This window comes from Lutjanus erythropterus, chromosome 5 (genome assembly GCF_056507025.1).
Source record: "Lutjanus erythropterus isolate fLutEry1 chromosome 5, fLutEry1.hap2, whole genome shotgun sequence".
NCBI classification, from domain to species: domain Eukaryota; kingdom Metazoa; phylum Chordata; class Actinopteri; order Lutjaniformes; family Lutjanidae; genus Lutjanus; species Lutjanus erythropterus.
The window spans coordinates 32,600,802-32,627,744 of NC_139321.1; the positions used below are offsets into that span (position 1 = coordinate 32,600,802).

Here is a 26,943-nt window from a genome sequence, read left to right on the forward strand (position 1 = left end):
ACCGCTGTATGCGCCTGTTCATGTCTTAACCCACGGAGTGATCCCTCTAGTTAATAGACGAGCTGTGCGCGGCGGCTGTTGCAGCGCTCATGCCTGCTGCTGCTGCTGTGGTGTCTGACTCCGGGAGGATGGACGGTGTGTCGCTGGGGTGAGTTGGCTGAGCGGGTAGAGGATTATTTTGTAAAGCTGTGATTCACGCTGCTTCTACATCTGTTGGATAACATTTAACCCACATGATCCACGGGCCATAAATACAACACAGACACTCCAACAGCTTCGTCCTAGCGCACCAACTCAAGCTAGCTCTGTTGACTAGTTAGCTTCGGTAAGTTAGCTAACTAGCATCGCAGGCTGCTCAGCTGATGCAGTTAAGTTGCTAACCGAACTTCAAGTTAACATGTTGACATTTGGAAACTCATTGCTTTTAGACACTGAATTGATGTCCCAAAAATATTTTATTACGCGGTTATTTATGTCAGGGTGACGGTTGCTATCACAAGCTGCTGTTAGCTATGAAGTTAAATGGTTAGCAATGCTAAGAGTTAGCCATTCTGCCAACTTGACGCTCAACAAACTCAAAACAAACATAATTTTCTGTTGAATTCTTTGTGGTACTTAGAAAAAAAAGAGACGAGCTGTCTGTAAACTGTCACAGGCATGTATGTACACTGATTAGTTCACGGACTTTTGCTGTTGTTGTGCTGAAATAACAATAATCCCGTGGTTTGTAAATCCTGCAGCATTTATTGCTTCTTCTGGCTGTTTTTGATTTGTCTGTGTGGACAAAAGACAGGTCTTTATGGGAGTCAAGATAACATTCAGCACTGTGTGTTCATGTTGGATACAGTCATCTGTTTTGTTACTAACAATGTCAAACACTTAAGCAAATCAGATCAGCAGTTCTGGTTGATGACAGGTTTTGTTTATGTCCTGCCACCTGCTCTCAGGTAAAGAGGGGTAACCTTTGGTTATATAAAAAATAACCTTCTCCAATGTCTTCAATGGCAGATAGCCGGTCAGCAGTATATAGGTTGGGAGGTAGCTCCTTATTGATCCTTTTTGGGTAAATTTTAGTTTCACACCAGCAGCGATATACAAGATAGGCATGGGCAATATATTTATTTTATATCAATGTCATCTTAGATTTCATATCATGATCAGGGTAGCAAATTGTCAACACTTTCCTTAATTGATCATTGGTGTCAATAACAACCAAGTGATTGATTAATCATTATTACCAAAACGGGAAGATTTTGCATATATTATCTAATATTTTTCAAAGCACCAATAGTCATGCCAACAATATTGTTTGTATATCAGTATAAAGGTATCTGGTCTAAAATACTGTAATATTTGATTTTGTCCTAATCACAGAGCCGTACTTTAAATACTGTTGACTGGTTTAATCCACAGCAATGCAACATGTTCCATAAGAACATCCTTATTTGATAAAATACAGGTAGGTATATCATCTAGCCGTAATCTAAGAGAGAGAGAGAAAAAAAAGGTTTTTACTTTTTTTTTATATATTTTGCTCAATAAAACGGAGCAGCAGGAACAAAGTCAAAGGAAAGAAAGGAAATAAATTGTGCAGGTCAGATAAAAAATACCAAAAAAACGGGGCTTATAGAAGCCTAGAATCAAAGAACAAACAAAGTAAGCAATATAAAACAATTAAAACATAAAATAAATGAAATACTGTGGTGAGGGGATGAGAGAGTGAGTGTGTGTGTTACACATGCATGTGTGTGTGCACACATACTTAATCAGTCAAGCAGTTAAAAATACAGAGGGGGAGAGAGAGAGAATTCAGTCAGTCAGATGTCTTTAGTTTTGATAGTGTGGTTCATCAGACAGGCTTTAAGCCTGTGTTTGGTATAAAATAGAACGAAATGTAATTTGAATAGGAGCTCTAATATCAAATAGAGAACTGACTGAGCCCAAAATGTGACATTGTGAGGTGTATTTTAATTATATTATGTTATTGAGGTGTATTATATTTCCATCACAGTTAAGCTGGGGAAAATACAATTTGGATATTTATTTATGTTAAAAACTAGGCTATACAATTTAAAAAAAAGAATATACAAACTAACAATACTAATGTGAGAACAGTGTACATAAATATGCATTATAATATGAAGTGTAAAACACTGCAACAGCATACCACAGTAAAATATAAGATACATATGAATATAAGATATAAACTATAAAAACAGTGTCCACATCATCTGAAAGCTGCCAACCTGAAGAGTAATTTGAGATGCTGCTCATCACTGTGTCAAGTTTTAGTAGTCATGAATCTGTACTAGCTTAAACATTGTGGGGGTTTTTTAAGGTGTCCACTCACACTGGCAAGTGTAGAGTGTATAAGGCCTGTGCTGTCGTATGTCTTATAACAGTTATTAAAAGATAATGGTTAATTTTATTGTCACATTTGCAGTTATATAAAGTACACCATATAGACTGAGATTTATTGTCCACATTTACACTTTTTGCCACTTGAGAATTTATAAAAATCGTTGAAAAAATCCCTCCAAAATACCACATTAAGAGCAGTCAGAATTTTTTTTGTTTGTTTTTTTGGTATTGAATGGATAAAATAAGGCTTCTGAAAACATTACCTTGGACCTTATTTAAAAAAAAAAAAAAAAAAGTTAGTTGCAAGTCCAAGACAGAAGCCATACATACAGTTCTACCCACATTTAAAGTCAGATGAGGCAGATGTGACGCCTCTGTGATATTTTTACTTGACAAACATCCATGCTAGATTGCGGTTCATTTAAAAAATGTGTAAAAATCCTGGTTCTGGAGTCCATAGTGTGCAACAGCATTTGAGTTCCATGACAACCAAAGCAGATTACCGTGAAGAATTGAGGATTGTGAAATGAGGATGGGTCAGTGGCGTCACACAGCCATTCAGAAATAGCTCAGAGACAGCCCTTCATATCTTTCCCCTGGGAAATAACCAAAACAGAGACACACTGGACACTTGATAAACAAAACGAATATGTTTAAAGTTTGATTGATTTCACCACTGTTATTCAGTATAGTGTCCGTGTCCCATCCTCTTCTCATGACTGAGGAGGTGAACTAACTGACTGTTGGGTCACCATCTATCTCCAATGATCCAGACACTGCCTCTCATGTCTCACCAGTCTGGTGGCCACACCGGCCTCGCCACGTCCAAACTGCGCCACGGATTCAGAGGAGGACACGGTGAATGGAGGGATGCACACCTTCAACCAGACACATATGAGGAAGGCTTTCCAGCTGATGAACGACCTGAGGAGGTGTGTTGCTGCTACCAACGTTGTTTCCTATAGTTCATTGAAAAACAGCACGTTTGATCTACTGAGGTTCAGAGGTTGGTGATTGTGTATGTAGTAGTGTGGTAGATAGATGGATTTATTTGACAGTAATAAAGGTAAATACAAGACTACAATCGCAACAGTCCTATAGACATTTACATCGCTGAGGATAAAAACACAGTAAAGGAGGAACCTAAACGTGATGTTTTTAAAATCAAAAATAAATATTGTTAGCTTCAATCTCTGTTCACCTAGATTGTTGTGTTGGAGAGTTTTGGAGATATCAGCTGTTAGGATGTCTGCCTTCTCTTGAATATAATGGAACTAGATGGCACTTGGCTTATGATGCTCAAAGCACCGAAAAGAAGGCCAAAAAAACAAATTAAAACTCATCAGCAGTGTCTCTTTCTAGAAATCGTGACCCTAACCTTAACCTTTTTTATCTGTAATTTTTGCAGGCCTAAAGTGATTCTTTCATTCTTCAACTGTAAAAATATGCAGCCTATACGGCGAATAAAAAAACGTTATAATATTACTTCAGCTGAAATGTGTGTCATACCCTACACCTGTGGCTCAGCACCATTTCCTCTAAATTTTACAAGTGGCTAGTCTTGAGTCTCTCTAGGCCGTGGATGCAGGATTTAATAGTTGCAGCTCTAGACAGATTTCTTGCCATTTTTTTAGACAAAAATGGCTCCTTTTGAGAGCAAAGTGTGCTGAGCCCTGCACCAACTGTATCCCCACGCAGAAGAAAGCGTATACTTACTCATGAACGAGAGGCTCATGCTCGAAGCTGCGCAGGATGTAATTAATGATGGCGTCCTCTTCGGCTGAGCTGTCATGTTAACACCACTATGCTAGCTAGTGCGACGATCCAACGTGAAACTGCTCCCAACAAGATCTCTGGATTATGCTGAGTAACTGGGTCATGGTTTCTGGAAATAAACACTGCTGTTCAGTTTTTCAAATGTATTTTTTGGGGCTTTGAGCCTCACAAGCTGAGTACCTTCTAGTTCCATTATATATGAGAGAAGGCAGGTATCTCCACTGCTCAGCAACTCACATCAAAACAATCCAGAAGGATAATTAGCACTTCAGGTAAAAGTAAAAAAAATGGGATGATCAAGGCCTTTAGGTAAAACCTTTAAAATTAACACTGTAATTAGCACATTTCCTGTGCATACTGTGCTTTAAAGATCTCTCCTTTTCCTGGTTCCTGTACGCACACAGAACAGTTATCACACTGGCATAAATAATTATCACCTTTCTCTCACTCTCCGTTGCTCCTTGTACTTCAGTAAAAAGATGCTGTGTGATGTCCAGCTGGTGGCGGGAAGTGTCGAAGTGCCAGCTCACAGGGTGGTCCTGGCGTCCTGTAGCCCCTACTTCTGCGCCATGTTTACAGGTACATCCACACACACATATTAACTGTGCTTACATGGACCCCTATACTCCACAAATAATCAGAATAACAGCCCAATCAGAATAAAAGTGCCTTAATAAAACAGCTCAATCAGAAGAGATTGAGTCAGTCTGGCTCGATCATGAGGAAATTTCAGTCAGTTTGAGAGGGGTGCTATAAATGTCTGATGATCTATTCAGTAGGAAAATAATAACCATATAAACACTTATTCCAATATGTCCTTTCTGCACATGTCAGCCCCACGTGGGGGTAGGTGGCATGTCACAAACAAATTGCCAGGAGGGACAGAAACATGGTGGTGGTTAGTGGTGGAGACAACTTCTCTGTTAGAAATCTTAAAAGATTTAAAGACGACTATTGTTTCTAAGATACGATATGGGCCCATTGTGAAAATTACTGTGTGGTAACGCTTCTTCTCCTTCTTCTTCTTCTTCTTCTTCTTCTTCTTCTTCTTCTTCTTCTTCTTCATCTTCTTCTTCTTTTTCTTCTTCCTCTTCTTTTTCTTTGTCTCCTCCTCGTCCTTCTTCTTGTTCTTCTTCTTTGTTTACTGGCAGTTGGCAAACTGGAACCACTACTTAATCCTCTTCTTCTGTCATCTTTCCAGCAGATTAGATGCTTCACAGCAGGCAGAACCAGTTTGTGCATGTCATAAAAGTTAGATTCTGATGAATGCTTTTGTAGCGTCCATGTCAACAGTTAAGTTGGAATTTGTAATCAGAAAGATTTCCTTTGGTTTGAAGAACTTAATGTATCTGTTGTTTAGAGCTGATACTATATTATATTGTATCATCATATGAGACTAGATATCATGATAGATTTCGTATATTGTTATATCATGATATGGGACAAGTGTTATCTTTTTCTGGCTCTAAAGTCTGCATATAATGAAGTGATGTAATTTTCTGAACTTTGTCTATTTGCCCACTTGGTCATTATATCCACATTACTTGGGCCGAACAATTGTGAAAAATATCTAATTGCAGTTATTTTTACTGATATTGCAAATGTGATATGATTTGCAATATTGGGTGTAATACAAATTTTTACATTATTATTCTCATTTCCATTGAAAAACATATTAAACTGACTATGCTGTGATTTTTGCTGGGATCTATATCAAAGAAAGTTGCATGTGTGTGTGTGTGCAGGTGATATGAGTGAGAGCAAGGCTCATCAGGTGGAGATCAGAGAGGTGGATGGACAGACGCTGAGGAAACTGATCGACTACATCTACACAGCTGAGATAGAGGTCACAGAGGAAAATGTCCAGGTGAGAGTGTGTTTGTTAGAGTTCATGAAGTGGGAGAGCGAATAGGAAGGGAGTGAAAAACTGTTTTCCTGTTTTTACTTGATGGTTTTTCTTTTTTACTTTGTTGTGGTGCCTTTTTTTTTGCTTTAAAAACATTGACATTATATATTAACAACTGTAATGGACTTAGTGGGATGTTATCAACTTACTCTCATTGTATATCCTTAAAGGCTTTTTCTGTGTTATTTATATGCAGCTGTCTCAGCTCCTCTCCTCTTGTGTTAGAGGGTTAGTTTTGTAGCTGTCTTGGGACCAGCATTTCAAAACACTAGCCCGGTTCATTTTTGTCACATTTTGTTCTTGCGCTCTTCTAGTTTGATTAATTAAATGATAGCGCTGCTGCTTCCAGCAAAAACAGCTGGGCTCACCGCTTTAGTCACATAAAACTTCCTTAATGTGGAGAAGGAACCTTGTCTTGTAGCTGCTGTCTTGACCTTTTTCTGTGTCCATTGTTTTGAACAAAGTCAGAGTAACAACATAACAAGCATTTATGATGGAAACTGCCAACAGTTTTCATTTTCAAGAAGAGGTTTAAATAAGTTTCCATAAGCTGTGCAGTTGATACAGTGGTAACTGTAACCACCTTTTTACTACACCATTCATTCACAGCACATTCATTTTATGCTTTTGGTCTCATGTTTCATGATTATCAATTGAATGAGATACAGTCACTACCCTTTCAAGCCTTCTGGTTAAGTATGGATTAATAATACATTTTTCATTTGTAAAAAGTAAGTCAGTGCCAAAAGAATACAACTGAAATAAGAATAAAGATCGAGTTTATGAAAGCACCTATTCTTTCCTTTTTAGTATTCTTATAGCGATGTTCAAAACAGCCATATACTTCAGTAAATTTTAATGCAAAGGTATTATGTTTCTGTCAATAAACGGGAAAAATTTCAGACAAAATGGAGGAAAAGACAATGGTTAGTAAAGCAGCAGTTTTTATTTACTTTTTAATGATTTTTAGCCTATCAGTGTTTTTGTCTGCCATAACGTATAATATAACTTACTCACCTATAGCCTAACTCCTTCAACTCTTTGGTTTAATTTTCAGACTGTTCAAAATGAACCTGCCTGAGGAGCAAAGGTTGGTTACAGTAGATGTAAGAGCTGTTAATGGTTGGCAGCTGTACTTTGCCGTGAAAGCCCTGGATTTAGGCCTTGTTTTGCTCAGGGGCATTAACTCTTGGTAGCTGCATGGCTCTGGCGTGGAGTTGAATAAATGCAGTGGGATCAAGCTGCAGGCAGGAGACTTCCTCTGATTATTAGCACAGGAAGTGTGCATGGAGAGAGGCAGGAAATCCTCCCACTGTTAGCAGCGTGCCCGCCTGATTGGCTCACTCTTGAATGTGTAACATGTGCGTGTTTTGACTATTGGCTCATGTTGCTTTTACACTTAATTTCTTCAAACTGTGTTTTCACTATACTGTATATGTGTTGTTTGTGCTGTTCTCAGTGAGATACAGTTAGGGATGCACCGATTTATCAGCTGAACAGCGTTATCAGTCGATATTTGCCTTGTCGACAGCAATCAGCCTGTCAGCAAATAAGATGACCTTCACTGATGGGAGTGGTTGATGTTTATCTGTTGTGTTGCATTGCTTGGGCTTACTAAATGTTGTGTTGATTATTGGCACAAAAGAAAATAAATGACAAAACAAAATAAACAACAACACAGCAACAACAGGATCAGCTACTGTCAGTGCATCCCTAGATTGGGTGTCACAGCTGCTGTCAATAGACTTCAAGTGGGCTGATTGTCCCTTTTAGAAGACATGAGGCTTCAGGGCAGCTGTGCTCAAAAAGCAGGGGAGACAATAACAGTACACACTCCGAGGATGAGTGACTGTGTAGACAGAGAGGTGTAGAGGCAGACAGAGACTGTGTCACTGACCTAGTTGTGTTTATGTTTGGGGATGCAGGGTATCTTTGTCTGCTAGCATTATGCTTTCAACAGTACAGTGGCTGCGTGCCTGCTTTGCTAACTGACAAGAAAAGCAGCTCTCTCATTCATTTCAGTGAGGTCTGTTTGCTGGTACTGACGTGGTGGACTCCAGCTAAAAGAACACAGGGTTGTCCTATCAGTGGTAAACTGGGACAAGTTATATGATATCTGTGTACAATGTAAGAAAATTTAAATCAGTCCCTATTATATCATTCATTTAGATGTAACTGTGAGAAAGGGCTTATTTAGAACAAACTGTGTCAACACTGTTGTTTTTTCTATACACTTTTATCATGACCATACTCATGTGATATCTGTATCATCTGCTATTGGATTTTAACCATGCTGCTGAACTATTTTTATGCCTTTTACCACAACATAGTGTGTCTTAAACTATTCTAACTATTTTGCATATTGTATTATTTTTTTTATTATTCTAGGGTGCCTAAAAACTTGGGACTGCAGATAAAAACTGGCCTTTAGCAAACACATTATGTTTGCATTCTTTTAAATGTTGATTAATGTACATTGTCCTTTTTCATAATAATAAATTAGAAAAAATGGCAGATGTCTGGACATAAAACCAACGATATGTTGATCTTTACAACTCAAGACTTGAACATTGGCAAAGCTGTTGGTGCAAAAAGAAAAAAATATAAATCTAAAAATTTAATGAATCGTGACACTCCTGATGTCAGTACACCTAATATTTGGTGAAATCATAGTTAAGTGTTTGTTCTACCCAAAAAAACTGTTTTTGTTATTTTGAGTCTTACTCTTTAAGTAACTGATCATAATAATTCTGTAATATTGTATACCATGAAACTGTGATACTTTCCGAGACTGTTATTATACTGTGAAAATCTCATACTGTTGGATTCTGAGATCTGTTACTCAAGTCGGCCTGTATTTCATTGTCTCACAGGCCATGTTTTAATGCAGAACTGGATTTTGGCTGTACAGCTGAGCAACAGTATTTAGATATCTCAGTGCTTTTGACAAACTACCTTTAGAGATATGAAGGAATAATATGTCAGTATTTCAGGATGATGATATTTCTCACTGACCAGAATCTAACAATACTTAATGCCGTGTCACAGTGTCAAATCATTATTTTTTGCCCTGCTCTTGCTGGTAAATGAAATTGCATTTGGTGTGTTCTGAAGGGCTGTTACACTGCAGTTCACACATATCACTTATCCATGTCTGCCCCTTTTAAGGTGTAAAGACCAGATGGAGGAGCCTGCACAGAGATGCAGTGGTGAAACAGGAGAAGTGTGGCCAAGGATCGAACTTAAACAAACACAATTAGCTGCATTACACTGTAAATGCAGATTACAGTGTTCCTATGTGTTGAATGAACAAAGCTGTATGTAAATTGCACCAAATTTGCTTGTTCAGCAACTATATGCTGCAGAGATCAAAGACAAGTCCAGGGATTTGTTTTTCTTGCAAATTCACTATTCTCCTTGGCCAGACAAACATTGATTTCATTTAAAATATTCTGCCGGCCTTACAGACAAATTGACTGTGTGGGTACCAAGGTGATGAACAGAGTTTAAAAGGATAGTTTGGGTTTTCTGAAGTGGGGTTGTATGAGGTATTTATATCCATAGTCAGTGTATTACTGACAGTATATGTCAGTCGGTATGCTCCCAGCTTGGAGAAGCAGCAGGAGCACTGATGTTAGAACTTAAGCAATGTACTGCAGTGGACAGGGTCAGCAGTGAATTAGTTTTTTGCCATTTACAAAAAGTGCAACCAAAAAATGAGTATCAGTTTAAGTGTATGGTATAAGTAGAGTATTTTTACCTTCTTACCTTGCCATCAGACAGCCTTTTACCACAGGAAAACCACTGTTATAATATGAACCAAATATTGCTATCTGCAAAGTCACCAGACTCCTTTGATGAAAAAAGGTCATTTTTACGTCACAGAACATGGGAGTTGCTGGTCTACTGCTGCCTCAGTTGGTAAGTTTGTTTGTGTTATTGTGTGACTCTGGTGTGTTTAAGGGTCAGTCTGGATTCACCAGAATCACACAATAACAAACAAACAAACAAACAAACAGATCGAGGCAGCGTTAGACCATTGTCTTGCATATTCTGCAAAATAAAAACTGTTTTTGTCCATGGAGTCTGGTTTCTTTGGAGAACAATGTTGGCTTTTATAGCAATAGTTTCCTGGTATCTGAGTCATCCCTTAATACCTAGCTTTTTTGGCCTATTGTTTAATTGGCTGCCTTATTGATAAACAAACTAATTGGTGTCCTGGTAGCTCAGTTGGTAGAGTGTTTGCCCCATAAACAGAGGCAGTGTGTCCTCTGCAGTGGACGTGGGTTTGACTCCTGTCTATGACCCTTTGCTGCATGTCATTCCCCCACTCTCTCTCCCCCTGTCCTGTCATATCTTCAGCTGTCCTGTACAATTCAATGCACATATGCAAATATATCCAGTTTTATCTTATTTTAAATTGACTTTGTGTGTGTTGTCATTGCAGGTTCTGCTGCCGGCAGCCAGTCTCCTCCAGCTGATGGATGTTCGTCAGGTTTGTTGTGAGTTCCTTCAGTCTCAGCTTCACCCCACCAACTGTCTGGGCATCAGAGCCTTCGCTGACCTGCACACATGCACGCAGCTTCTCAACCAGGCCCACGCATACGCCGGTAAGCTTCCCAGTGTTCACATCACAAATCGTGAGTCATCTTTGCCTGTGTGTGGTAGGTAATGGTACTTTTATATAACAGTTAGTTTCACCAGTCTTTGGAAAAATACTACATGTCCAGATGTCCAAATGTCACAGCTTAATGATATAAAAGATGTTGAAAAGGATATCAGGGGCATTTTTTCAGTAAAAAAATATGTTGACATTTCAGCTCTGACTGATGTTGGTCATTGTGTTTGTATGTCACAGAGCTTATTGGCTAAAAAATGTAGACTGTGTTGTGTGTAACCCTGTGTGTCTGTGTCTCTCAGAGCAGCATTTCACTGAGGTAGTGCAGGGAGAGGAGTTCCTGGGCCTTTCTCTGCAGCAGGTCTGCAGCCTCATCTCCAGTGACAAACTCACTGTTTCCACAGAGGAGAAGGTTAGACAGCACAATGTACACACACACACACACACACACTTAAGCGTCTCTATAATAAAAGCCTATTGTATGTTTCCTTGTGCGTGAAAAGAAAATGATGTCCGTCTGGAATTTAAGGGGAATAAAAAAATAATGGCTACAGGAAAAAGGAAAAGATCAGGACATTGTAAGTGTAGTGCAGGGCACTGCAAAAAGAGCATTTTTTGGCCAAAAAAAAAAGTTAGCTTATGGAGACAAGAGGACACACAGTGTCAATAGTTAGAGGAAAAGTCATCAAGCCACAGATGTAGGCTGTGACACACATTTTAGTTGACAAAATATATTTTTTTTTGTTCTTAAATTTGGTGTATAGGCTACATATTTAGAACGTAAGAAGTACTTTACACCGTAACAAAAAAAAAAAAAAAAAACATAGTTGAGATAACTCAGAATTTACTGCAATAAATTGATCTAAAGATAGAGCTAAAGAAGAAAGGTAAATTATCTAAACAAAAGATTAGTAGCTGGTAAAACCTTTTAAAAAAAAGTTTTCTCAAGCTTTTCATCTTTGCAGTGAACCTACAACAAGGATAAATGAAAATAAAGATGTTAAAAACAAACATTATTCATTTCCATATAATGTTTTGCCAAAACCACAGGGAGCCACTGGAAGGAGACCAAATAGTCACAGCTTTGGAGCTGCACGTTGCTGTTCCTTGGCACAGTGGGAGCTTAGAAATATTTATAGCTGTATTAAAGGAATAGTTTGGATTATTTGGAGTGGAATTATATGAGGAACATATCAGTAGTTACTGAATTAATTACAATTGAAGGCAAGCAACATGCCCCCAGTTTGGAGAAGCAGAGAGGAACACCAGCACAGAAGCTAGGCAATGAACTGCTGTGGATGGGGTCAGCAACCAAATGTATTTAATCTAAAAAGGTCCACCTAAAAAAATCAATATTAGTTCAAGTGTACATTATATTAAGAATATTTTAACTGCTTTGCCTTGCTGTCAGATATCTTTTTTGACAGGAAACCACTGTTATATAAGCCGAATATTGCATTCCCTCACACAACCAAACTCAACAGGCAAAATCTGGAATTTTACCTTGCAGAGCACAAGAGCTACTGGTCTACCACTAACTTGACCAGGTAGTCAGTTTGTGGTATTGTGCGACATTGGTGTTTTAAAAGGTTAGTTCAGATTTACCAAAGTCACATAATAATACAAACAAACTAACAGACTGAGGCAGCGGTGGACAGGTAATTACTGTATTCCTAAAAGAAGTCTGGTTGAGCAAGAGAGAGCAATATTTGGCTCGCATAATCCCACATCAAATAATCCAAACTATCCCTTTAAAAAGACAGGTCCTCACCATACTCACAGCATCTGATTAGCTCACCTTGGCAGCAGACGTATTGCACAGGATGGAGTGTCTGTCTTCTGTTAGTCTGTCAACATCTGTGTGTCACCCTGCTGTCAGAGCAGCAGCAGTCAAAGTGACTGCTTCAGTCAGACAGGAACACAGAGGGAGCTGTCATCATGTGTATCCATATTCCTTCTACATGCATCTAGAGGAACAGTCAGTCACTTTATAGTCCCACTTGATATGTGGAAATGAACCTTAAATGAGTCATTTTCACTGTATTACATATATGCATCTATGGTGGTTATTTAGAATGAAACCACACACAAAAATCAGTGTTGAGTGTGAAACAGTGTTACTTAATCTACCGACCTGATTATGTTTCATTGCAATTGCAACATAATTTGTGATATTAGACAGAATTAATTTGTTTTACATTATTGGCATACAACTGGTAGATCCACACCATCTACCTCTCTACTTCTCTCTTCATATTAAATTGATTATGGTGTGTTTTTGCAGGGATCTGTGCTAAACTAGAATGTTAACAGTCAATGAATATGATGTGTAAGCCAGGACATCTCTGCAGCACAACAATATTTAATTTAAAATGGTATTTTGCCAGTCATTTTGCCTGTAAAATACATTGCGCCCGCGGAGATTTGAAAATTGTAGTAGGCTGAATAACACTTTTTATCAAATTGTGATTATTATTATTATTATTTGTGCTGCATTGTTACATATTATACATGTGCCTGTTTTTTTGGTCTGTATAAATGTGAAGTAGGAGCTTATACTTTGAGTATTGATAGAGGATTTTCAGTTTAAACCCTGGTAGAGAGGAGAGTCAGAGGAGTCACTGAGTAACGGTCCTCGTTCCCCCCCAACTCCTACCATTGTTGTCCCTTTGTGCACAACAGGCGGGGCACTCATAGACCATTTACACCTGGTATTAACATGTGTCTTGGTTAATCGATCACAACTGGACAGCTCTGAGTTCACACCTGGCATTACAATGCGTCTTCACATGCAGATCTTTTCTCAAGTGACCACTTGTGATCGGCCCTCACTTCCCCACTTTACATGCAAATAACCACATACATTATTTCAGTTTTCAAAGAAAAATGTGTTGATGTTTTTAACTGGCTGCCTACAGTGGTCACTCAGAGCAGTAGACAACATGCTGGGACACAATGGTTTTTACACAAAGAAAGAAATAGCTTAATGTTTAACATTTGTCGAATTTACAAGAAGACCCGAATAATTAAGAATTTGTTGTATACATTAACAACTGTTTTCATTGTGGATTAATCTGTTGATTATTTTCTTTATTAATAGATTAGTTGTTTAGTCTACGAAATGTCAGAAAATGGTTTCTCAAAGCCCAAGATGACATACTAAAATGTCTTGTTTTGTCCACAGTCCAAATTTACTGTCAGAGAGGAGTAAAGAAACGAGAAAATATTCACATTTATTAAGATGAAATTAGAAAATTTTCCCCTTTTTGTCATTAAAAAAAAGAATCATACCAATGAATAGATCAAAATAGATGGCAATGAATTTAATAATCGTTTATTTGTCGTTTATTTGTCTTTACAGCTTTAGTACCTAACCCAACACAATTTTTTTAAGGTGGTCTGGGTATTTTCTCCACAGGAGACAAAGAAACAGCCTATAGTGTTTACTATATTTGTAAAGTTTTTTTATGATTAGTGTAAAAAAATGTTGTTTTCTTTAATAATCTTTGTGTAAACAGTGTGTCAAACAGCAGCTAAATCCACTTCAGACACATAGTAACCACTGGTAAACACACTGACACAATGTTTTTTTTTACAAAGAAAGAAACAACTTCACCTATTTTATTTAATGCATAATTTACAAGAAGGCCTGAATTATTACGAATTTGCCATAGCCTTTTTGAAAAATTTCTCATTACTCAAAAATTGAGAATCTGGGGATGTTGTGGTTATCAGTGTGTTCACTTTGCTATGTCTGATTTGTACAGTCAGGACATTAACAATGTAAAAATTGCACATTTTTATTTTTTTTCGCCCGTTTATTGGTTTTCATAATCGGAAAAGAAACACTCTGAACAAATGTATAGGGGAAAGGCACCTTTTGTAATTCTAGATTGGAAATAGTTTGTTGTTTTAATAAACACAATGTTGCATTTAACATTTTTTTTCATTCAGTCTGTCAGTCTCTTTCCTAAATTCTTAAAAACTAAATGCTTAAAAACAACAGCAGTGTCTCTGCTTAACAACAGACATAACAAATGGATGGGCTAATTAGCCTAGCCAATAATATGAAAAAGACAGTATAAATAATCAACGGGCCAGACTGAGGTTGTTAAAGGGCTGACAGTTGAATAGGTTTATCCTGGAACCCTGGTAGAGAGGAGAGTACCGTAATTTTCAATAAAGGACTTCTTTGCACCAACTACCATCATTTTTGTCTCTTTGTGTGCAACAGGAGAGGCGCCTACTCCACAGACTAACATGAGATGATCAAGTGTGATGTGTGTAAATGAATTAATTCCAAGCAGTAGGTAGAAGAAGAAGCAGAACAAAGGTCTGCCACATCTGTCACACTGACATCCTGCTGGGAGCAGCTGCGAGCAATCAATACCCATTTCACTATGAAAGAACAGTATCTACTGCGTTAATGATGCAGCTCACACAGACACTGAGCTAAATCGTCCAGATTGTGAGGTGTGGGAAAACAATGAAACCTTTCCCATAGCAGAGTTAGATGAAGGAGATAAGAATGTTGGGCTTAAGAGTAAAACACATCAGTTTTGGCCTTGGATCCCCAATAAACCAAGATTTTTCACACACAAAAAAGTAAACAGCAAAGAAAAAAAAGAAAAGTGTCAGTTTCATGAGTTCATCCACTGTCTGCATTTTTGTCTCCTTTATTCCTGCCTCACTCTGTCATGCTTTCTTCCTCTGACTCTCCTCATCATCTCCCAGGTGTTCGAGGCAATGATAGCTTGGATCAAGCACGATAAGCCAGCTCGTCTCGAGTTCATGCCCAAACTGATGGAGCATGTCAGACTTCCACTACTGTCCAGGGATTACCTGGTACAGGTAAAAGAAATTCTTTGCTCTGCTCTGCTTTCTCTACATTTTCAGCATTTTTCACCGCTTTCCCCTGCCTTGTTGTGCATGTCACTTATCCTCACATAAAATATATTACTACTCATAGAAAGTCCAGTAGCATCGCTGGCATGTTTTTTCCATATATGGAGTGAACCAACATGTGTCAGTTGTGTTACATTTTGGTTTAAAGTAATTAAAGAAGAAATCAGTCAGTTTCACTTCAGTACACAACCATGCGTGTACTGAAACTAAAACTGAAGTATTCTCTGTGCGAGTCGAAATAATAATAAGTCACTGTGTTTGTTCTTTATATATATACTGTACATTGGTTGATATATTCTCAGGCCCAATGGATCACAACATTTTTCCTTCAGGGAGTCCTTAAAATGATGACTTCAAAATGACATATTTTATAGATATTTCATTTGATATTCAATGCAGATCTGGATATAAATGAATTTTGAGCAGATTTTTTTCCCTGAGAATATTGCATCAAAAATGAGTTTTCCTGATATCTTAGGGAACTTATTATACAAATTGATATATATTAAGTTTTTTTGGTTTTGTTTTTAACAATTTCAATAGGCTTTTTTCTTTTTTTTTTTTGCAAATTTTCTTTTTCATTCAAATTTTCATTTTCTTCATGTTGCTCTATTAGTTCTTTAGTTGTTTTATCTTTGTACTTCTCTAATGCAGGACAAGCTTTAGCTGTGGGGGTGACACTCAGGTTGGGAATCAGTGCCTTAGTTTACCCACCACCTCTATATGTGAGATTTACACTTAAGAATCCAGGTTACCGTCAGCTTTCTTCATTAAGCCGATTTCTTAAATGTCATGTAAATGAGAAGCTGGTTTCTGTAATTAGGGTGGGGGATTAGAGAAACCTGATTTCCCCAGGTAGGTTTCTCCTTGAGAATGCAAATTTTTCTGCCATGTATAGAGGAAACTGAGTTATTAATCAGGTTTTTGCAGGAAGGTAAGAACAAAGCATCTGGATGAAAGAGATCACTGTGGCAATGCTTCCTTTGTAAAATTACTAAAACAAAATGTCAGACTCAGCCTGAAACCAATGCAAAGTATCTTCTGGAAGTCTAAATAAAAATAGACATAAAAAAGTCTCCACCGCTGAACATTTGACTTTATTTTTAAATAGTCAAATTCCCTCTCTGTCTGTCTTCCTTTCTTTTCAGACAGACACACACAGTTAAAATAACTGTGGTCCCAGAATAAGTTTGTAGATGGAGTATGGAGGTCTGGTTAACACTGATGAAATTTGTCTGAAATGTGGTCCCTGTTCCAGATTGTGGAGGAAGAGGCTTTGATAAAGAACAACAACACCTGTAAAGATTTTCTCATAGAAGCGATGAAGTATCACCTGCTGCCAGCTGACCAGCGACACCTCATCAAGACAGACAGGACCCGACCACGGACTCCCATCAGCATCCCAAAAGTATACAAACACACACGTGCAGTCATACACACCACTGCAAGACATGCCTTAACAGAAGATAAATGTGTATTTTACAAAGCAGGTATACTTGCATTATGTTGTTTATGAATACACTGACTGTGTGCGTGTGCAGGTGATGATTGTGGTGGGCGGTCAGGCTCCTAAGGCGATCCGCAGTGTGGAGTGTTACGACTTTCAGGAAGATCGATGGTACCAAGTAGCCGACCTGCCTTCAAGACGCTGCCGGGCAGGTCAGCCTGCATTTTTGTTTTGTAGTATTTTTCTGTGTCAAATGTAACTGTGCATGAACATTTGACCAGACAGCAATGCTTTTTGTTGTTGCTGTAATAATAGTGTCAGAGCGGTGGAATTATAAATCATCCATCTTTGATCACATTCTTATCAGAATCTATTCATGTACCAATCAAATCTTGAAGTCACAGTGTCGATGTATCAGCAGCTGTTGAAACTGTCCCTCCCTGCACCTGCTTTACCAAACAGCAGTAACACAACTTTAGTTTGTGTCATATGATATTAAAGTCCTTGCAAGTCGATTCTTACACTGAAATAATTTGAAGCTGTTGACTCTCAGAAAGTTTGGAAACTTATCTGAAAACTTGAGTTATGCTGTAATGTAAAGTATAAAACATTATGTTGTTAATTAGCTGAAATATCAACCACTGGTGTTGTTCTTGAAGTATCAAAAAAACAAACATTTTTTTACATCTTTAAATAAGCTTTTACATATTTTATTCTGTGTATGTATGTGTCCAGGTGTGGTTTCCATGGCGGGCCGTGTGTATGCAGTTGGGGGGTTCAACAGTTCACTACGGGAGCGAACGGTTGACGTGTACGATGGAGTGAGAGACCAGTGGAGTGCGGTGTCGAGCATGCAGGAGAGACGCAGTACACTGGGAGCTGCTGTGTTGGCAGATCTACTGTATGCCGTGGGAGGATTTAATGGCAGTATAGGTACACACACACACACACACACACACACACACTAAAGGGCTGTGCAATTGCAACTATAGTAGTAATTAGGTTTATACTTTATTTTATTATTTCCACTGTAAATAAACATGATTCCTCCTACACCAGTCAGCAACTGTTTACCTGTCTTGAAAAGTTATAAAATTGTGGGAAAATACTCTAAAGTCTTTGACCACTAGACATGTCACATTTAATTCGTACAGTTGTTTTGTCGGTTTTTTGAGGGTTACCACACGTCCAATCACATCTTTGTGTGAGGCTGCATTCAGAATGACACCTAATTAGGAATATCCAAATGGAATATGCTGCTTACATGACCCAGAATATTATCATATTCTGAATAATTGTAGAAAATTGTGTGCATTCAATGTGTGAGGAATAAGTTTGTGATAGTTGAGAGGAGAAAAAAGATAAAAGACTTGCTCTGAAGAGAGCAAAATGCTGATGTAGCTACACCGTCCATGTCCATCATTGTAACATTAAGGTTCCTTTATTTGTCTCTCTTAGGAGAACTTTGCCTCAGATGAAGGGAAAATGCTGCATCAAACCAGACATTACAGTACAAAAAACAATAAATGAGGACATTAAATAGATCACCTGTGCAAAACAGTGTTGGTTGACTAACACATGAGGGTGAGCAGAATATACGCACAACTGCTTCAGTGTTCACAGTAAACAGAGGAGGCATGGAGGCAATTTTCCTCTCTTAACACATCCAGCAGCTGCATGCAGAATGTTTACACCTACAGACAGATCGACACACACACACACACACACACACACACACACACACACACACACACACACACACAAACACACACACACACAGGCTTATTCTAACCTATTGTTCTCTAATTAGTCTTCCTCTTTGTTTTTTTTTCTGTCTCTCTGTGTATCTCTCCTTCAGGTCTGTCCACAGTAGAAGCCTATAATTATAAAACCAATGAGTGGATGTATGTCGCCTCCATGAACACACGACGCAGCAGTGTGGGTGTTGGGGTGGTCGATGGTAAGACAGAAGTGTGTGTGATATGGGCTCTATCATATCGTTATTGTTTCCAGGATACAAGAACACACATTTTTTTTATATTATATTATGGAGGCAGACTCCAACACAGAAATCCAGAGGAAAAATAAATAAGTAAACAAATACATCAATAAATCCAACACCAAAAACAGAGAGAAATTGTTCCCCAGAAGATACTTTGTCCTCTTGATCACCACTTATTCTATTAAGCATACATTTATGAGATGCTATTTCCACCATTGCATTAACTCATTCTTTCAGTTCTGGGGCCGTTGTTTCCCTCAAATTTCTTAAAATTCAACAGACAGTCATTATACTTTCAATAATAATAGAAAATGCACACTTGCATATGTTTGGTATTTGGGACTGGTCCCCCAGTAAACACAATTTTGAGCTGAAAGAGATTTCTGAACCAAACCTAAAATTTGTAATACTTTGATGCAGAGGGGTCTAACCAAACTACATTCCTGTGTACAGTATCCTGTATGTCACTTTTACGTTGTTTATTGACTTCATACCGTGGAGGCTCAATGGTGTTTGATAATATCTAGCAGTAACACATATTCTGTGAACCTGTCCCTCGCTTCTTCATCATATGCCATTTAATGAGAAGGCAAAATTCAGATGTTACCTTTTTTTAATGACGGTGTTTGTGTCCACAGGTAAGTTGTATGCAGTAGGAGGATATGATGGAGCGTCTCGTCAGTGTCTCAGCACAGTGGAAGAATATGACCCTGTCACTGATCAGTGGTGCTATGTAGCTGACATGAGCACACGGCGCAGTGGAGCAGGTACACACACACACACACACACACACGTTTTTTACCTCCCTACTTGTGAAGAAACCCATGATGTTTAACTATCACAATTAAAGGACTAACCCCAAGTCTTACCTAACTGTCTTATTCAACCAGGCATGGCTGTCACATCTGCTGGTGCTGATCACACTCAGTCTAGACAGTACTTGTGGTTAGAACTCAACAGATACTGGATTTTTGGGGCCAGTGCTGGTAACGGTATTAAAACTACAACAAGGAACTTTCATATTTTGTTGATTTTGGAGTTTCCTATGGACAGAAGATCCTTTTCTCTTCTAAATGATAAATAACTATAAACAAAAACACAAATATGCTTTGAACTTGAATTCAAAAAAAGTATCAGATATTCATAAAAAGCTGCCTAAAAAATAAAAACAATGAGAATTATGTTCTGTCAGAAAAAAAGTTTTATCATATATTGGCACATATTGGACAATATAGTGTGTATGCTGTGATTGTCTGATAATACTGTGTGCCTCTACTTGTGATTCCAGAGGCATCCCAGAAATGTCTCTCTGCTCTGCTGCATGAAGAGTACGCTTTGATGGAAGCTGCATCAAGCTGCACAGAGCAGATCGAGCTGGGCAGGAAGTCAGACACAGAAAAGGCAGGAAGTCAGACACAGAGAAGGCATGGCAATAAAACATCCTGTGCAGACTCTCTCTATATCAACATAATCTGAGCAGGTCTCCTGGTTGGGCATGAAGCCACGTGGAGAACGGATCAAAACCACGTGCCCGGTGGAATCAAGCAGTAACCCTAATTTAAACCTTGAAACTATGTCTGAACCCTCAAACAGCACTTTGAAGGTCTGTCTAAAAGTGAGAACTGGCCAAAATATTGTCACTCCCAGGTATTATACTCAAATTAGAAGCAATGCTATGTGGCTTTTACACTTATAAGTGATTCTTTGAAAGAGATGCACATCTTTACACACTGGAAAAAATAATTTTTAATCACATAAATTTTGAGATTATTATTTAATATCATTTTATGTTATTTGTGGTCATCTGCACCAGCTGTATTGTAAATCAGCCTGGCGCTGACACTATTTATAGAACAAGATTGCCCCAGTTGATTCGAATAAGCCTGCACATACTGTAGTTAATGATGCAGTGCTGAACTTTTGCCAACAGTTTCCTCTGGAGCAACATCACCACCTGGTGGATTTTATTTGCCATTGAACAAGCAAAAATCCCACAAGCTATTGCAGTACATTACAGTGCGAAAAATGACTGTGCTCAAATTAACATCATGAAGAAAAGGTTCACACTCTTGCTTACAAGGAAATCCGATGTTTATCCAGTGTTACAACAACATATTGAAATCTAAAGTCTGGTGTCATGGCAACATTACAACACAGTCATCTGCACCACAACACTGATATCACTGTGTGTTTTCTATTTTGTGTCCAGGGGTGGGTGTGTTAGGCGGTCAGCTCTATGCAGCGGGAGGACATGATGGTCCTCTGGTGAGGAAGAGCGTGGAGGTGTACGACCCACAGACCAACACCTGGAGACTGGTCTGTGACATGAACATGTGCCGAAGAAATGCAGGTCAGATAATGACCACAGACACACAACCAGTTTTTACACATTGGTACACTGTAGACTGATTACTGTGAATCCCAGAAACTGCAAAATTAGGTATTTAAGAGATCAAATGACTTCAGGTCTTGTTCACGCAGTTGTTTCCAACAGTTACGTGATCACCAGTAAATATCATGTCAGCAGTTGTTCTTTAGGCAGTAGAAGCTCATTGATTAAAGCAGAGATTTTTCAAGCTCATGTTCAGACAAGTATGTAATTAGAAGCTGGCACCTTACTGATATGGAAGGGCGTCTCAAAACAATAACAAGCCAAGCCCAAAATCATGAAGCTACTTTCTGTCCAATGTGCAACAATCTCAAATGGTTCCACGGAGATCTCTCTTTACTCTGTTGGCATAACCAATCAAAAAAATGTGATGTTTGTAGAATCTTGGCAGAAAACCTGCCATAAAGTCAAGAAGCAAAAGAAAACCTCACTCAGTGTGAGGTTTTATTACTTTACATCAGTGGTTTTTAAAGTCTGAGACTGTGAGCCTCTCCTCAGACAAAGCTTGGAGAAAGCCACCCACTTAGTTAACTTGCTAAATTTCATTCAATCTCTGAATTCCCGCAGGATCAATTTGATCCCACAGACACTCAACAATTTAGCTCAGATAGCCTGATATTGTTGTTTGACGTAACTTAAGTCTACACTAAATGCATAAAAAGTTGGTCCAAAAGTATTTACTAATTTCTTACCCTGGGAATGTGGGAAAACAGTAAAATTACAAAAATACAACTGTATGTCTGGACTCTTTGACCCCATCACACGCGTTGAGATAGACCATCTTATGTGATGTACTTTTCATAACTGGTGTAATAATGCTTCCATCCCTCCACTGAAACTTTTAGATAAAATGTTTTAAAGGGCTGATTCAGATTTTGTGAAATGGGGTGATATGAGATACTTACTGATAGTCAGTGTATCAGCTAGAGTGGATGGCGGCCAACATGCCCCCAGTTTGGTGAAGCAGCAGCAGTACCAGCAGGAAGTCAGGCAATGCACTGCTGTAGACAGGGTCAGCAACATAATGTATTTTAGCCACTTAAAAAAAATTAACATGCATTTAAGTGTATAGTATATTTAGAATATTTTCACCACTTAACTTGTCGTCAGCATTTTCCGATTGGAAATCACCATTATAGAAGCCAAATATCACTTTTTTCGTCACTTAACCAGACCCTGTCTTCATTTGTTGGTTTGTTTGTGTTATTGTGTGACTGTAATGAATCTGAACTAACTCTATAAAACGACAGAAACAACACAAACATGCTAACTGATATTAAGGCAGCAGTAGACCAGCACCTCCTGTGTTGTACGTGGTAAAATTACTGCAGTGGAGTCTGGCTGATTGAGAGAGTGAACATTATTTGGCTTATATAATCAGTGTTTCCCTTGGAAAAGGCTGTCTGATCCTACATGTTGTGTAAAGTAAGGCTGCACAACTAATTGAGATATTATTCAAATTGTTATATGGCCACATGCAATATCCAAATCGCAGCGCGAGAACCAAATTGCAGTTTTTTAAAAAAAGATAAAGTGTGTGAGGAAACAGCATTATAATGAAGCACTGTAGTGTTGCAGAGATGATCTGGCCAAAAAATTCTTGATCTCCAGATGTAAGAAAACATGTTAGTTTTGTCACACTGTCACAATTATAATAGTTTTTTTTTTTACCCCCATCAGTAAAAATGAAAATAGTAATGCAAAAATGATCATTCCCATTAATTGTATCGCATATAGCAGTTTAAGTCAAAATGATTGCAATTATTGTGCAGCCCTAGCGTACACACCTGATTTTTTTCAGGTGACTAAATCAGTTTTGTTGCTGACCCTGTCCACATCAGTTCATTGCTTAACTTCAGTGTTGGTATTTTGCTGCTTCTCCAAACTAGGGTTGTGTCAACCACCTTCTCCTGTAGGTAATACACTGACTATGGATAAGTACCTCATACAACCTTACTTCAAAAACACTGAACTTTCCCTTTAATTGTTTGTTTTTTACTAGCTTTAGAACCACACAGATGTGATGACTTTGTCCTGATGAACACATGATGATATTTTATTTTTTTGCCTTCACATACTATAATACTTATCATGAGCATATGCATAAGGATTTATCAGAGGTATTAAATGTATACAATTCTCTCCTTTAGGTGTCTGTGCCATTAACGGGCTGCTTTATGTGATTGGAGGAGACGACGGGTCATGTAACCTCTCCTCTGTAGAATTTTACAACCCGGCCACAGACAAGTGGAGCCTCATTCCTACAAATATGAGCAATGGACGCAGCTATGCTGGTAAATGCAATCATGCCATCAGGCAACCTTTTTTCCATTTGCATGGACACTTATAGTCAATTAAAGATGGCCGCACCCCATTAGTTGACCTTGGCAACATCAAAAATTCTCAACTAGACATCATTAGGGTACTACAAAACCCTGTAACAAAAACATGCCATTCGGGTGCATGGGAACCTTTTTCTCCTTCTAGACTAGGAGAATTAAATATGACTTGAGTGTTCACATTTCACCTGTTCACATAGCTGTTCATCTCACACTCTTTCTTTTTCTCACTCCTACAGGAGTTGCAGTGATTGACAAGCCATTATGACCAGGGGCCTCCCACAGCACCAGCTCTGCGTCGGCAGCTGCTTTCACAGAGACTCACACCGACTTCTGAAGCTCAGCAGGCACACACGCCTGTGATAAACACTGTCCACATGGACGGGACGCCCTCAGTCCTCAGCTGCAGTAATAATCAAGGAGGCATCCTGAGGATTTTTTTGGCGCTAAAACCGCAATCTGATTTTGTTGCTCTGTCCAAGCCATTTCTATTAGTGAGACTTCTAAGGACACTGTTGCACTGGATGAGAAACATTAACCACAGAATAGTGGGCTTATAAAAACTTTGTCTTGGTGAGAAGTCTTTTCAGATACCAAGCAGCTAGCAAGTGGCTGTATCAGCTGACAAAGAACTAACTCTGGACTTAGGACAGAGCTGACATAGATGCTTTTGAAGCTCTGGTGTGATGGCGGCATTCGTGTGATGGATTGTATCAAACCTGGGAAAACTGAATGCTGAGGTTTTGCCACGGGAGCAATTTTTTATCAGTTATGAGCCGCATTCCCTTAGAATTTAAATCAGCTGATTTAATGGCAACTATCTGCTCAGCTTGATTTTAAGAAATGAACCAGGTCGTTTAAATCCTGTACAGATCATCAGCAGGTCCAGAGAGCTGTGGCGAAACAAAGGGGTTGCGTGGAGTGTAGCTGTTCTCAATCTGGAGGCCTGGACCTAGAGAGCCGTAAGATAATTTAAAGAATGTAGAAAACATCGTATATGCAAATCAGCTATCATATTTAATATTTTTGAGATAGTTTTTAAAGAGGTTAAGGAACCACTGCTGTGGCATTAGACCCAGGCTGGTTGATCTGGCTCGACACAGCAGGACTTGATTCTGTCGTCCACGCACTACTGATGCACTGATCACTTGCACTGACTGATGCAGACTGGCAGGCCGGCTGTCTGACTCACTGATAGGTTGGGCCGGGTGCCTGTCTGCTCGTCTTTCTGACTGACCAACTGGATCACTGACCTGCTGTCAGACAGACGGCTGCTCAGCTGTTTGTCTGTCACCGTTATCGATGTGGAAGCGTTTAAACGCACCGCACAAAGGCCAATAATGTCATCCGAAATTGTAAAAAGAAGTGCCAGTTAGGATGATGAGAATAATGCTGGAGTCACATGGTGTTTTTATCTCTTACTAACAAACTGAAAAGATGAATTGTTTCTGTTGAGTGTGTCAAAATGCACTGTTAAAATTCAGCTGTAAAATTATAGTGTAAAAGATGCAGGTTAAAGATTTTCTATTTATTGTTCGGGGACAATTGATCACATAGCAGCATTTATTCACATCAAAGTGAGGTTCTCATTTTATTTTCTCAGCCTAGTGTTACTCATGTGCTCACATTCATTCAGATGATGGTGGGTATATTTAAGGTGTAGTTATTTAGTTGACTGACTGGTGCCATAGCTTTGAAGACAAGAGATTAATAAGGTGACCTTAGCCAATGTTTCACTTCTGCCTGCAACCTCCCAAAAATCATGGAGTAACTGGACAGTCTGCTGTCATGACAAAACCGGTAGATGAAATACTTCACAGACCATACTGTTGTTTTGTATGTTTAGTCCATTTACAAGCCATGCGTTCTACATTACATTTAGATTGATTGTTCTTTTTGTGTCTTCCAGGAAGTTGGTTTCAGATGAGTAAAGTATAAAACTAAATTTGGAATGATTGGAAACTTGAGATGCTGTAAGTCGTCACTGTGAATGTTCCTGTTTTTTGAGGGACTGTCTAGACTCAGACTCAGAGCTCACATTGCTGCCTTGACAGAAAGGACGGGATCTGGAGTGCTGAGGTCTAGAGCACTAGTTTAGGCCCTTTTCTACCAAATTAACTGTGGTATTTGAACCATCTTGTTCCAAGATTCCTGGAACCTTGATGCTATCTAGTGAACCAGCCCTTGATTCCACCAGTTTTGAGTGGATCTATTGTAAATCAACAACTACTTAAAAATTTGATATTTCACCCAGAATGGCAGCCCATTTGAGCTGGGTATGTATTGATGCAAGATACTAACTTACATTGTTATCAGAGTACAGACCCCCATCTGAGTAGATTGTGGTTGTTGGACATAATTGAATTCATCAAAAAGCCACTAATTTAACACTGGTTAGTTAAATTGATTAGCGGTCAGGTAAAAGTCATTTGAAAATCTGCAAGGAAGTCTAGTCATGGTCACAGCTTTACCAGTGTATCTACGTAAATTGATGATTACAAAAAAATTTAAATCATTTCTGTTTGAATCTACGCCTAGGAATGAAGTCTCTTGCATGTTTAATATTGGGTCAATAAACAACTTTTTTCAGTTCTGGTTTTGCTAGCTTCTCCAAAAAGTGAAGAGACTACCCAGAGCATGCCATCAAGAACGCACATCAGGCACCCAACACTTTGTGATGCAAGATGCAGGGAAGCGCCCCCAGGTGAAATACCTAGTTTTTAGAAGTCCCATCGTAATCACAAGTGGCAACTGAGGGCATTGCACAACAACCTGTAAAATATGATGCGCCCACTTTGGTTCCCAAGGAAAACCAATTTAATGGAAATGCTCAGGATGGTCCAAAATTGGTGCACAAACTGAGTCAGTTCCATGTTGGTGAAAAAGGCCTGACAGTTAAAGTTGTACACATAATAATTACACTCTTTATGTCAAAACATAACCGTAGTATCCAAATTCCCAGAGCACCACTTTAAATTTGGTGACAGTTATCAATTATTGCATTATGTGAGTAAATAGTGTAGATTGCATGGTGCGTTCACATGCATACATTACCAAAATCCACCTGAGTGCAGTGTCCCAAATGACAAACAAGTCAGCGGGGGGTGATGTTAGCAGCTTCTTATAGTACAACATTTTAAGTGTTGTCTTGTACTTGAATCCACTCCTGCATTAATTCATTCACCTTTTCTTACATCATA

At 38.7% G+C, this 26,943-nt stretch overlaps 1 protein-coding gene across 2 annotated transcripts; it reads left to right on the forward strand.

Annotated features, from left to right (window-relative positions):
• klhl3 (kelch-like family member 3) lies at positions 1-24,097 on the forward strand. Of its 2 annotated transcripts, none has more exons than XM_084719675.1 (15): positions 1-148; positions 3,159-3,293; positions 4,610-4,716; positions 5,883-6,004; positions 10,491-10,653; positions 10,964-11,073; positions 15,396-15,512; positions 16,825-16,974; positions 17,108-17,225; positions 17,749-17,946; positions 18,872-18,973; positions 19,654-19,782; positions 21,225-21,365; positions 23,555-23,698; positions 23,983-24,097. In XM_084719675.1, exons 1-15 carry the CDS (start codon positions 90-92, stop codon positions 24,009-24,011), a joined length of 1,824 nt encoding a protein of 607 aa, XP_084575801.1. In that variant the 5' UTR covers positions 1-89; the 3' UTR covers positions 24,012-24,097. The 2 variants fall into 2 exon arrangements, with proteins under 2 accessions (XP_084575801.1, XP_084575799.1); XM_084719673.1 differs by having other exon boundaries at positions 43-148; positions 3,135-3,293.
• Positions 24,098-26,943: the final 2,846 nt, after the last annotated feature.